This window comes from Talpa occidentalis, unplaced genomic scaffold, assembly GCF_014898055.3.
Source record: "Talpa occidentalis isolate TD23 unplaced genomic scaffold, MPIMG_talOcc4v2.1 talOcc4.15, whole genome shotgun sequence".
Classification (NCBI taxonomy): Eukaryota; Metazoa; Chordata; class Mammalia; order Eulipotyphla; family Talpidae; genus Talpa; species Talpa occidentalis.
Genome location: NW_023601543.1, coordinates 65,379,159 through 65,393,706, shown reverse-complemented (window position 1 = coordinate 65,393,706; position 14,548 = coordinate 65,379,159). Strand labels below are relative to the sequence as shown.

The 14,548-nt window shown below is 40.6% G+C and overlaps 1 protein-coding gene across 1 annotated transcript in view; it reads left to right on the top strand.

The window, feature by feature from the left end:
* The first annotated feature begins 4,537 nt into the window (after positions 1-4,537).
* The window catches only part of OTC (ornithine transcarbamylase), a 58,439-nt gene continuing 48,428 nt past the window's right edge, over positions 4,538-14,548 (top strand). The window contains exon 1 of the mRNA XM_037512530.2: positions 4,538-4,614. Coding sequence (XP_037368427.1) covers positions 4,538-4,614 — 77 coding nt within the window. The remainder of the gene's footprint in view (positions 4,615-14,548) is intronic.

The following is a 14,548-nucleotide window of genomic DNA, read 5'->3' as shown; positions in this document are numbered from 1 at the left end:
GAAAATGCTGTGGTTTCTTAGGATCTTGAAGATTCAAGACAATTATAAAAATAGTATTTATGAAATAGTAACTCTCTGAAATGAAGCGAGCTTATTACTACAGTACCAGTCATTCTTATTTGTACAGAACTCAAATTTGTAATAGATCTTTGGCAATAGCTGTGTGGAGGCTCTTAAATACTGTGTCTTATGCTTGATTAGCATGTTAAAGCTTTCAAGCAGTATAAGTGCTCATTTTATAAAACCTTTCATTGGACCGATGAGGACTCTGAGGGTCTTAGAGGAGTCAAAGCACGTGGTCAAATTTCAAATTCACCATCAGTTAGTGACCCAGTAAGAGGTCACATCTTCAACATCCTTCCCATAATTCTTTTTTTAAAAATATTTATTTATTTATGCATACAAGAACTGGGGCATAGGCCAGAGATGCGGGGGCTGAGGACCCACCAGAGACAGAGTGGGGAACAGAACAGGCAGACTGACTGAAATACACTGCTGAGAGGAGGAGCGGGCAAGTCAGGAGAGGTCTGCTGCCCCATGTGGGTAGCTCCCTGGCTGGGGATCGAACTTGTGCTTCAGTGGCTGCAGCTAGCTTCATAGGTTGCGTCTTAACCCCTTTGCACCACCAGGGAGGCCTAGTCCCATAATTCTTTACATCACACTGATTCCCTCTTCAGTACTTAGATTTCACCAGGGAAGCACAGTAGTGATTTCAAAGAAATTTTGCAAGTTCATACTTGTAAGCTTAAAGTGTCAGGAAATTAACATTCTTTATATCCTCAAAGATAACATTTGGCTATTTGGAATTTTAGACTGAAATGTGATAAGATAAACTTGAGATCCTAGAGTCTCATTAACGTGTTCATCTTCCATCAACATCCAATCAATTGTTCTGATAGGTGGATTCTAATCCCAAGCTCCTCTTGCATCCATCCCTGGTGTTCTATTTCCACAGCCCAGATATATGCTCAGGCCCTTGCTATAACACATTCACCTGTCTTTTTGCCTCCATTTTCTTCCTACTGCACTTCCCACAAAATGGGACTGGATTAATATTTTTGAACAAATTGCAGGCAATGATACACATCCCTTTGTCTTCCCCAGCTCTATTCATTTTCCTTTGACTATAAAGTCTTAGCTCTATAATCTGACTTTCAGGGTCCTCAACAATCTGGCTCCAAATATTCCTTTCCAAATCTTGAGAGAATCCTTTCTGAGTGGGAGTTGCAAGCAACAGTGTACTGAGGCAGCTTGTAATGACTTACAAGATTCACTCTTACACCTCAGACTCCTCTCTTCCCAAATCTGTGTTTAATGATGTCATTTTGGTAGCTGGAAGTTGGTCATGGTGGAAATATTTACTCCACACAAATCAGCCAACGCCACAAATCTAGGCTTTATTCTTTTTTTTGTGTGTGTGAAAGAGCTGGTTATTAAATGTTTATGAGCACACCATCAGTTGCAGGGTAACCAGGATTTAATCTGAAAGTGACAGTTTGGTGTGGTATGAGGGACAAAGGTATTAACATCAAAAACTCAAGTACCTATCAGAGATAAGAGAGTCTGGGAGAGGAGAACAAAAGGCAGAGCGTTGAAAAATTCTTGAGGTGGTAGACAGGGGTAATGGTGAGTTCCCACAGAAGCAGACATTGAAAACGGGATTTGGGTTCAAGTGGCTTATGGGAGAGATGAGCTCAGATAGGATTGATAGGGGAGTGAGGGAAGAGAGACTGTGAAGAACAGGCAGCTAATACAAGATGCATCAGTGAGCAGGCTGCTGCTGTGGGCAGATGAATCTCAGTGCCACTGGGGGAGTGCGTACAGCTCGCCTCATGGTTGCCCACCCAGGAGAGAGGAGCACCGAGAGTCTATCCTCGGGCAGACAGCTGTGGGAGCTTGCATTGAGAACTGGCAGGCACGTAGGGAAAGACTGAATGCCCAGTGGATGCGGACAGGACGTGGACACTCATGGTTTTCTGTCTTTCACAGGGTGCTTGGTGATGGTGGAGCTTCATTTAAATGGTCAATGATTGGGTGGATCCACCTGGCCAACTGTGAATCATTGTTGTTCCCACGCCCTCTTTGTTCCTTCCTTTGGTTCTGCTCATAGCTTCCTTCCTTTGATGAAATATCCTTTTTTTTTTAGCTCCCCTCAGTTTTGACAATTCCCTAATTCATCTCAATTTATCATGGATCAGTACCACCTCTCTCAGGAACTCCATCTAGTTCCCTCCTGCTGTGTGGAAGTTGGATGACGGTAAGCCAAGTCCGAGGCACGATGGGACCTGAAGTAAGAGGTCAGGGAACAAGCCCCTCAGGTTAGAATGTGCTGAGTCACAGACAGAAGACGTGTTCTGGAGTCATTCCAAATGGTGAACTCCATGTGGGAAGGGATCATCATCCCTGTTGATGATCAATCTCTCCCTCAAAGACCACCTAGCACAAGGACCTGACAAATGGTGGCTACACAATTGTTGGTGGTGGCAGAGAAAAATGAGTGAATGGAGGGCTGGGTGAGCAAAAGGAACTACACAGGGAGCTAAACCAGGCAGTGAAGCAGAATTCGAGGCATCATGAAATCAGTCAATAAGGGAACCTGGATGAACTCCAAGGATGAGCATCAAAAGCCTATTGGGTCTTTCCACATGAGACACACGTGTCGGTGGTCATAGCTTGTCTTTTGAGGTTGAGTGAAATTGCCAGTAACTGCAATCCCACATAAAGTGTGGCTCTTTTCTTTCAATCTTTTCAGGGGCTATGAGTGGCTTCAGTTTTTCTTAGTCGCCTCTGGGAGACTGAAATACTATCTCCATAGAATTAAGAGGGCTTAGGAGTTGCTTTGGTATCTCAGAAATGCTGCCCATCTTCTCTACCACAAAACTGTAGACACGTCTTGATTTCTCCCCAAGCATTGCAGAATCCAGGTTTTCTGTGTAGGTAGCACACTGAAGGAATAGGGTGAAGACCTGGGCTTTACAGTAACATGCATTTGAACCACTTCTTCCTCAGTCTCCCTGCAAAAAGTTTCCTTCCTTTACCCTGTATTACATAAAGCAATTTGGCTCTCTGAAACCTATCCAATGACTAGCCCATTTTGCCTTTTCAAAGATGCCTTATGGTCTTTTCAATCAAAGCAACCATCTTTTCTCCTACTTGAAGCTCTCCCTCTATATCTTCTCATCACTGTGTCTTTGCAAACAATTGCCTCTGCCTGGAATATTCTTTCCAGAACAGAAGATTTGGCAGAAGTCTCAAAATTTGCCTTTCCTTCACTACCCCACATCATTCTCTGTAAGTAGAAGGAAATAGAGTCAGGATTAATTTCCCACTGGCAGTAATTATAACATCATAATTGCCATAGTTAACTTTAATTTTTTAACTTGTTATTTTAATTTTTATTGAAGTATCATTGTTTTACATGCCTGCTAGTGTTTTGACAGTATGGGAATTCCACCCCCCTCTATAGTTGACATTTTTTTTTTTTATTCCATGAACTTCTAGTAAGTGTTTAGCTGGGCTTGCTAAAGTCATGCAGCCCCATCCCTTTCCACTACCCCTCACCTCCCACCCTTCCCAATTTAGAGCACTCCCCTCCCCTGGGATAAGGTAGAACTTTATCTGCACCTGTCCTATAGGCTTGTGCAATGGATATTTACTTACAAATCTTCACACCCTTACTGAACTATACATCCTGCATCTTCCTTCTCTAACATTGCAGCCTAGCACAGCATCTCACACAGAACAGACTAAGAAAATCTTTGGTTTATAAAGATGGATGGATGGATGACTGGGAGGCTTTAGACAGCCGTGAGTGATCTGGAAAGGCTGCCCGGGAGGGAGCATTTGGACCCCCACCCTCTCCGGCCCCATCCCCGCTTCTGATTGGGGTTTCCTGCTTGAATTACTAGGCAACTCTAGATTTATTCAAGACCTACTATGTACAAGGACTGAGCTCTAGGACTGAAGCTTTTTACTATACTTCTGCCCTACTCCAGCTTCTTGTCACCAGAGTAGCTGCGAGGGTACCTCTTTCCATTCATTTTGTGGAAAGACTGAGACTTAGAGGTAAAAAAGTGATATTACTGGAAACAGGACTGTCACGTCTGCATCAGGGGTTTTGCACTGCCAATTCATATTTTCTGAGTGAGTTATTTCTATGTACCTTCCCAGCAGCCAGCACTGCAGTGCCTTGCATATATTATACGCTCAATGAATACTTGTCAATTGATTTTGCACAAGTATGTGACAGCATAAATATATTATGAAAAATGAGCAGTACGGACACCAAAAGTGTCAGAATTCCTTCTTTTAAAAAAAAATTGCATAGTGGTGGGGCTTGGCTTAAAGTTCAAATGCTCCTGTACCCTGCCCTGCGGTATCTCTATCCACAGGAATTTGATAAGGTAGGCAAAGGGTGATATTACCTTTGCTCCCTCACTGCAATCGAAAGCATTCTTAGCTTTACAGTGGACCCCACTGGCTACCTTGCCGAGGCATTTTCAAGAGTGTAGAATCACCTTTTCACTATCCAAAGAAGATGCTGTTTAATTTGAGGGTCCTGTTGAACAATGCAGCTCTTAGAAATGGTCAGCATTTCGTGGTTCGAAATTTTCGGTAAGTGACGGCCAGAGACTTGAGTCTGATTTAGGAACCGTAGTGATAAATGAAATTCGATTGTGCAGATGCAGGCAGCCTGCAAAGGCCTCTTTCTGCAGAGTGTAATGCCGGGCTCGACCCTTATTTGAGACAGCTGCCTCTAATTCCAGCTGAGCTTTCATTTCTCAGCCCTCTGTAATCAGGTTTTCTTGTGCTCTTGGGAAGGGAGGGGGCTGCTAACCTCGGCAGGTAGAACAGACTAAATGTTCTTGACATCTTCCCTTGGTGTGTATTCTAAATGAGCAACTGGCTGAAGGAAATTAGAGGAACTAATTTACACAGGACCTTCAGTTTGTGTTTGTGTTTGCTTGAAAACAATTTATCACTTTCTGGGGTGTGGGGATGAATCAGTACTTTAAAAGTAGCAACTGGATAAATATCTACAGAGTTGCTGCAAAGAAGCCTTCTATGTGATGAGGATAATGATTTTTTAAAAATAAAATCCAAATTTGAAATCTATCACTGAAATTCTTGGTAGCATGTGCAAAGGAGTCTGTTTCCAGTGAATTCATCATAAAGGCTGCATCCTGTTTAGTCATTGAGCATGTGTGGGTAGGTGGTGGGGCATGCATTTGTGGGGAAGGGGGTAGGGGAGGTAAGTTAGCAGGGTAAGCAAAGCCATCAAATGCAGCCATTGCAGTCAGAAAGTTTCCAGAAGAGCTAGAATATGTTAACAATCATAATTTTTTGAGAACCTCCTTACAAACTAAACCAACCTCCGATCATCTCTGACTTCCTAAAGCAAGAAACTTCTAGTCTGAAGTTTTTTCCCACTGTTAGCAAGTGGGTCTGCAATAGTGGTCTTGGGCACCCCCTTTTTTGGACCACCTCACTGCCCCAAGCTCTCTGAAGTCCATCATTTGTACCACTTCTTTGGCAAATATAAGACTGTCAGAAGTTAGCATGGCATTGTAAATGATTTTGAAGGTTAAGCCCATATTAGACCTACCTGGGATCTCAGAGTAGTGGCTTCTTTTTGTAGATTAGGTAAATGAGGTGCAGAGAGATTGTGGGGTTTACCAATGAGTGCCAGAGCTAGATCACACAACCCAAGACTTGGGAGGAAACCTCAGGTTTTGGAGTCTAAATAACTAGGTGCAAAACCTGGTATCACCCCTTGCTGGCTAGATGACCTTGAGCAAGTCACTATGCTTTTCTATGATGTTGCTTAGTCTATAAACTGGGAAAAAGAATACCCGCTCTGCCTACCTCACAGGGCGGTTCAATCATTTGTTTGATAAATATTTATCAAACACCTACTGTATGCCACACCTATGCAAGGTGTTGAAGATATAGATAATGGTAAATAAAGTAAATTAAGATATTTCATTCCAGACACATGAAGTCACAGTCTAGTGATAATCAGTGAGATAATGTGTGTGGAAACTGTAAAGTGACAGATGAATGTTCATTATTTTATTATTCCATCCCACTGAGTTACATTAATGTGTAATGAAATTTTATTCCATAGTTTTAAACAAAGAATTATCATTGAGCTGAAAATAATCAACTGAATGAATAACTTAAAGCTCGGAACTTATACTCTTGCTTGAAAATTACAGGGCTGATTGATTTTTTTTATATATAATTGCTACAGGTTAAATTTTGCAAGCAAAATTACTTATAAATATTTAGGCTTTTTGCTATTTACTGATATTCTATTGTCTATTTCCAGTAACTAGACTATAATTCTCAAAACCCTGGCTAGTTCTCTCTTACCGTGATTGGAAACTCAGACAAAGGCATGGCTAATGCAGACCAAATCCATACCCACTATTTAAAAAGGTGAAAGCCTCAAGTCACCCACATTATTAGAAACTTAATAGTGTATGTGAGTCTCTATGAAAAATAGGGTAGCATGGAAATGGTGAAATTCTCATGTGGCATGGGTACACTATCTTCCAGCTAGATGAATTCCAAATTGCTGGTCTCCAAGAAGACCTCCAGCCCTAAAAGACCCCTCAACAACAGAGAAAAGCTCCCTGTAAACTCTGCCTCTAGTGTAATTTTGACTTTGATTTCCAGTCTTCCACAGAGATTCAAGGTTTTACCCCCATCTCTCTTGGGAAAGGTTCAGGGCCCTTGTTACAAAACAAACCATGTGAGTTTACCACTAGAGAATAACAGGAAATAATGTGGCCAGAATTTGGCAATGCCACAAAACAGGGGTTGTGGTTTTGAAGGGAGCAGCCATATTGCATTGGGCATGATAAAATAACAGCTTAAGTGAGGCTGAAACCATTGGTGCAGGCCCCCGGATCAATCAATTCTAGTCAATTATATACATGTATGTGTGTATGTATGTGTGTATGTATACACATCCTCCCCCACCCACATAGTCAATAGGCTCAGACACCAAGGCTGCTGAAATCACCCAATCCCCAGACTTTTCATCTCTCAAACAAGGCTATAGAGTTTGACTGTGTTTGGATAACAGTGTCCTATGATTTGTTGCCTATTAGGGAAACCACTTATAGCTTTTAAAGAAACCACTGAAAAATCTCTGTCTTTATCAGAGAAGACCAATTTATAAGTGCAGTTCAATTTCATCTCACAAATAGGAATTTCTTCAGAGAATATTGAACGAAGCCACCCAATTCTGTGGAGGTTATGGATTGGAGCCGAGGTGACTGGAGTGTAGGTATTCATTCCAGACTTCTCTGAGGGCTTACATAACTCATTCAGTTCCTTTCATCCCCCACACATGCCCATCTAGCCACGTGTAGACACACAGAGGAAGGGAAGGCAGGCCTTCCACACTCTTGTGTAGAGGAGAACACACAACCTGTTCAGATTATTCATATTTTCTGTCACAATTTAACATGAGTGCCTTACTAAAGACATATTTCTTGACACCAGAAAAGTACACAGGACATGAGACCAGGAATGGAATGGGTCATAATATTTCCTTGGCCAATCATAGAATTGGGGGTTTATTTCTAGTTTGTTATTTTTAGTAATTTAGTAATTTAACTAAGATAAAACAAGGAGAGGCAGCCACAGGTGTTCAAACGTTTCAGGATTCCAGCCCTTTACTAGCAGGTCTGCACAAAGTTAACCCTCATCTCACTCTCCAATTTTCAGATGAGGGGAAGTTTCACAATTTTAGGATATTGACTAATTTAGATTTCTTAGACACTACCTAGTCACCCAGTTACCAATACTAATTTATACTACATATGAGTAAGTGATAAGAGTGAGAAAAATTGCAAGCAAATTTTTATTAAAATATTAGTATTCTAGGGCCTCCCCTGGTGGCGCAGCGGTTGAGCGCTGGGCTGTGAAGCTGCCCGCAGCCTCTGCAGCGCCAGTTCGATCCCCTGCCACTGGCGAGGGTCCCACATGGTGCGCAGACCTCTTCTGCCGCCCGCTGCTCCCCTCAGCAGTGTGTTTCGTCAGTCTGCCTGTTCTGTTCCCCACTCTGGCTCTGGTGAATCCTCTCACCCTCCCGCGCTTCTGACTGTACCCAGTGCTTGTATAAATAAATAAAATAAATCTTAAAAAATTAGTATTCTAGTTAATAATTTAAGAAATTAAAATGCACAAGCATTAAAATAAAAAAAATTAAAATAGCACAAGCTATTTTTCAAATAGGATCAGATTCAAGGTTTTTGTGAACATAAAGTCACTTTCCTGTGCGTCCACTGTAATATGCCTTCTTGAGATGGAAAGAAAAGGCTGGAATGAATGTCAGGTCCCTGGGAATTCAGAGGGCTCCAGAATACCCTGGGGGAAATATTCTGTTTATAAACTTCATGAGTGCTGTAGCAGACAGAGACATGAAGGATCACTGATTTTTAGTTTATTTTCTTACCTTTTCAGCTGAGGAATCTCAGAGGTCAAAGTTGGGAAAGGTCATCATTGAACTAAGACTGGAATTTGAATATTTAAAACCACTACTCTCATTTTCCCACTGCTTGGATTACTTTGATCCCATCGAACTCATTAATTTGGCCAAGCTAACCTTGTGCAATATTCTTTTTTTTAGGTACAGTCAAACTATCCCAGTGAAAAATAAAAACACCAAGAAAATATGCCTTAACTGTTGCTCCTATATGCAACATTAAAGACACACCAAAATCTCAGTCATAAGACCTATTGGCCCTCTATTCCTCCAGAAGCTAAAGTCTTTATCTCAAATTCTCCATGGGGATCAAAATATCATTTAACCCTGAATTTTTTCCTACTCTGGTGAAGTCTGTTTCTGTCTGACCACTTTTTACTCAAATCAAGCACTTTCTCTTCCAACAAAATACAATTATACAAGGGAACCCATCCAGGTCTTCCCCCATGCTCCAAACAATTTACCAGAATTGGAAAACACATACTCTAGCAATGAAAGGCTTCATTTTGCCAATAGAGAACACTCTTCCATTTTCTAGCTAGGAAGGTATTCGGGCAAAGCTAACACAAAGATATATTATTACCCTGGCTTAACTTCTTAGCGATCAGTGATTTGGGGTTGACAAATCTCTGTAATTATTTTTTTTCAAGGATAAAATTAAAGTAAAGAACTAGTCTGCCCTCTTTAAAAGCTCTGGCTTTAACCAGACACAACGACAGTTTTGATGGAAAATCTGTATGTGGTTGCCATTGTTTTCTCCAATATTGTATCCTCTCTAGTATGTATTGGCTGAAAAACGACTATGTGATTTAGGTCTAGTTTTCCAAGGAATTACACTTGAGTACAAGAAGACCAAATAATTTTGGGGAACACTAGAATAGTGATACTCGCTCAGTTTGGCTGCTCATGAACCTGAGTAGATTGCCTCCAAGTGAGGTTCGGGGTCCCATGACATTAGTCATTTATGCCAGTGGTTTTACTTGTCTATTTTAAGTGTGGGTTTATCACCAGAAAGCAAGGAAATGCTTGATGCAGGCCAGAAAACTGGGGCTGTGTGAAAGCATTACATGGTACAACAGTGGAGCTCTTCCACTTTTCTCTAATTTTTAAGTACCTTAGGAAAGAGGTGTGGCAGCTCCATTTTGGAGCCAAGGGGAGGTCTATGAGGACATGGTAAACAGGATAGGAATTCAAACTGGATCTATTGTGTTTGCTTTCCTTTCAGTGATAAATTTTCCTGGTTAGCATTTGATATCTATGAAAAACAACTCTTTTCCCAAGAGAACATTTCCTGCCCCACCTCCTGGATAAAATTGAGAAACGTGGTGACTACATTAATGATTTTTCTATGGTGTAAACAGCATGACCCCCCTTTACCATTCCCAGCTAATCTGCCCTTACTGCTGGTATGATGTACAAGCGCTACCTCTCTACCTTCTCTCCTCAAGAACCCTGGGGACTTGTTCTATGCAAAAGGGGTGTGTGGAGCTAGGGAGCCAAAGTATGAGTTGAATTCACTATTAATGTGTGTGTGTGTGTGTATAATGTGTATATATATATATATATATAAAATGTGCATATATATAGTGTATATATATATACATTAATAGAGAATTCAACTCATACTCTCTCTCTCTCTCTCTCTCTCTCTCTCTCTCTCTCTATATATATATATATATATATATATATATATATATATATATAAAACTTCAGAATCAGCCTTCATGTGGCTATGGGTGAGATCAGTTCCACCAGGTCCTCTCACCTGTTTTCCAGGTCTTTGCACTTGACTCAAACTGCTATGACTAGAATCCAAGTTTATAATGCCCTTGTCTCACAGGCATATGTCCAAACAGTGTTGCTATGAGTACAGATTTGGGTCTTAGGGAATTTCAGTTTTAGCAACACACTAGGCCGTGATCAATTGTCCTTTGTGACTCTTGGACCTTGTGTTCAGACTGGGTCACAGGCTGGTTTTGCTTTAACATTAATCCTCTTTCAGGTGCTTTTGGTATCTTTCTTTATCATCAGACCTTGGGCAGGACATTGGAAATCCATTATGAGCAACCTCGCTAAATTCATTCCCAGAAATCTGCTGAATTTGTTATACAAATTGATTTACTTTTGCCATACTATCAGTCATTCATTTACTTAAGAAATATTTACTGAATACCTACTGTAGCACCACAAGCATTGCAATCAGCACCGGGCATATAGTAATGAATAAAATAGGCAGGATCCCTGACATCATGGATTATAGAATCCAATGGAAAAATAAAAGTAAGCAACAAAGAGACACATGGATGTATATTAACATTTTTGCCGCATTATGAGCAAAATGAAGAAAAAGCAGAGGCTACTTACTATAGTCAGGGAAGGAATCTAACAAAAGGTGTTAAATTCCCAACCTAAATATGAGAAGAAACCAGCTTTGAGAGCTGAGGAGAGAATGTTCTGGAGAGAGGGAATGTGGTACAGGTAAGGGTTCTATAATGAGGAAGCATTTGGAGTGCAGGCAATCCTTCATTTGCATGACCCCAATATGCTAAAATTTCAGTTACCACCGTTAGTTAAATAACACCAGTCTCCAAGTACACCATTCAATTCATATAATAATAATTAACGTATCAATGGTGAGTTAGCATATTAATTGTGGATAGTTACCTGCCTGAAGTAAACACTTTCTTGTAGCTCTTGGCCCACAAATCACTATGTAAATAACAGATACTCCTGAGGATCAGTGTCCCAGGACATCACTCCTTTCAGTGTGTCAGGGTTGCTCCCTGTGCGAGTTACTCAGTTGTGCTGCTCTTTTTATTTTAAGCCCACGTGACAGTTTATAAAATGGATAACTGAAAGGGAATTGTCTGACAGAGACGAAAGTGCCCCAGAGAAAGAAGAAACAACACTGGAAGTTAAATTTGAATAGAAAGTAGGTGTGTTTATAGAAGAAATACCTGACTGTGGGCTTGTTGGCCCAGCGACTCCTCACAGGAGGCTCCAGAGATGTAGCTGGAGGAAATTAGTGAAGACAAACTTATCCACACCTATGAGGAAAGTGGTTGTGACTAAAAGTATGATGTTCCAAAGGAAGTGACACTGGGAAAACCCTTCACATTAAAGAAACTCTCAGAGATAGTTCACGACTTTGAAAGTGCTAAGGATAAAACAATGGAAGTTGATCCAAACTTTGAAAGGAGTATGACAATTCACCAGAACATAGGAAAGATGTGTGCTCTGTCATGTCATAGAAGGCGACATTGTTAAAACTGCTTGATCATTTTTACAAAGATGTAAAACGCTGTGATTCTCAATGTTTTCAATTTTTAAAATTACAGTGTACTATATTTATACCAGCGTTACTATTTTTCATTTCTCCACACATTCATAACTGACAATAAAAGTTTTTCATGTTTTGACAAAAGATTTTAAAAGTCATAGGACATTGACATTTTCCCCAAAGCAGAAACATGGCTTTGCAACTTCACATTTAATGGTTGTCTATAGCTCCATACTCCTGTGCCAAGGCAGAAGGGTCTGTATTAAAACAACAGACAACACTTATCTGCTAACATTTATTGGAGGTGAAACCCCAGGGCCACAGGAGTGAGGGCGACATTTTCAACAGCTTCCACGTGGAGATTAGAGTCACAAAGAGCTATTCTTCTGATCCCTTGTGTTGTTAAGAAGAACTTAAACTAAGGCTTCTGTTCCTATATAAATTTAAAAATGAAAGGTCTGTCTGGACAAAAGGGAAGATTCAAGTAGGATGTTTCTGTCTTCTTTCTACCTTTAAACTCAAATCTGTTGATGGAGAAATAAAAGAAGCAGCATTTCATAATGTGATTCCCAACTTAGAAACTTCTTGTGTGAGGACAAATTTGAGGACGCCTCAGACCTTTTATCTTTTGCAGTCTGTCTTCTGTGTGGGTAAAAAGAGCTGGAAGCTGCAGATATTTTTTCCAATAGCTAAAGCTGTTGGTCCTTTTTAATCATTACTTTATTTTCCCGTTCATTTCCTGGAAAGGGAGGAGGTTTTAGTGTCCTGCAAAATTTTCATTTCCTATTCATTCCCTTTGAGATTATCGCTGAGATTTCCTCAGTTGCTCTGAGATTCAGCACAACCACCATACTTCTGAACTCGATCATATTCTCTTAAATGAAACTTGTATTCCTGAGAGTATTTGGAAGAAAGTGGATACAACAAAACTCTGCAGGGGAGGGAATTGAATCCCTGAAGGGTAGTCCTTTAGAGACTCAGCTTGGGTGGGCTCCAGAATAATTAGGAGTCTGGGCTTGTGCTCTAGAGGAAAAAAAAGGCTTGAAATTAGCTGATGGGTTTTTTTTCCCCCTGTTGTTAATGGATACAACTTCAACAACATACTGAGGTTTCCGAAATTCCTTGAATCCTGGGGAGAGGGGTTTTCCAGCAAAGTATTTTTTCCTCTTTTCAAATAATATTGGAGGAAGTCTTAATCTATGGAATATTAACATGTTACTGTAAGTCAAGAGAGTTTATCTTCTGTGATTTTATGTTGCTAGGCCCTTATTAGAGAAGAAAAAATATTTTCGAAGCTGCCTTAAAAGTGAATTGGAAAAGATTAAGTTGCTGTGCCTCCATTCCAGGCAGACATGTTAAACCTGTTTACAGATCGTGGGAAGGATTCAGTTTACCCTGAAAAATGAATGAATGTCAGCCAAAAGGGGGTGCTTCTCATAATATCAGTACTCACATACATTCCAAGTATTGCTTAATAATATGAAAACCAAACATATAACCATAAAACATAAGTAAAAACAAATTTCCTCCTTAAATGCCATGTCTCCAAAGTCATCATGTTGCTGACTACTATCCAGATCTTGAACATAGTTTTGTAAATGTTTTACGAGGGTTCCAGAAGAAGAAAGAAAATGAAGATCTGTTCTAGAAACTTCTTTTGTCAGTAAAATATTTTTGTATATTTACACATTTATTTTTTAGATATTTGATTCTTCTTAAATGTTTACATTTAATTGATTTTGTTTATGTTTTGTTAGGTGCATAATCTATTAGTGTTAGGAGTTGGTGCCTTAACGCCGTCTGGGGTTCCCAAAGACCACACGGAGCCAGAGATGCAAAAGCAAAAGGCTTTATTGCTAGCTTAAGTGTGGGCCCAACTCTGCCTGGAGTACTGACACAGCAGTCTCACCAGGTTGAGAGAGGGACCCCCTCCCAGAGCAACCAGTTGTTTTTGTACTTTGTTGACTGGATGCAGGGACTTTTCACACCTGGGGCAGGGTCCACCCTGATTGGATAGCTCTCATGGTGCCAGCTAGGTTTTGTTTTCCCTTATGTTGTGGTTTCTGCCCAGAAACGAAACCTAGCTGTGCCCTTTTGAGATGGCAGTTATTTCTCAAAATGGCTGCAGTCTTGCTCATCTTACATTAGGAAAGTAAAGTTATATTCTAACTAGGTAACCACGTTGTAGTTCCATGTTCAAATTTTTTTTTAAAGATTTATTTATTTATTATTTATATAAGCACTGGGTACAGTGAGAAGCGCGGGAGGGTGAAAGAATTCACCAGAGCCTGAGCGGGGAGCAGAGCAGAGCAGGCAAACTGACGAAGTACACTGCTGAGGGGAGCAGCGGGCGGCAGGAGAGGTCTGCGCGCCATGTGGGACCCTCACCTGGTGGCTAGGCACGAACCGGCGCTGCAGAGGCTGCGGGAGGCTTCGCAACCCAGCGCTCAACCGCTGCGCCACCTGGGAGGCCCTCCATGTTCAAATTTTTTAATGTTAGGAATCTGTAACAAAACAATTGAGGACTGAGGCTTTAAAGACATATTCTTTTGGAGAATATATGACTCACACACTTTAAAAAGCGGAAGGCAATGGTATCTCTTTGAAATAGGAATGTTAACCAAAATTTTGATCCACGTATAAACTGAAAACACATATAAATTTAATGTGTCAGTAGTGTCTTACATTAAGTCAATAAGCTATTAGCCAACCAAGCCACAAATCCCCTATCTTTATGGAAGTTCCTTTCTTTGCTAACCAGAATCTTG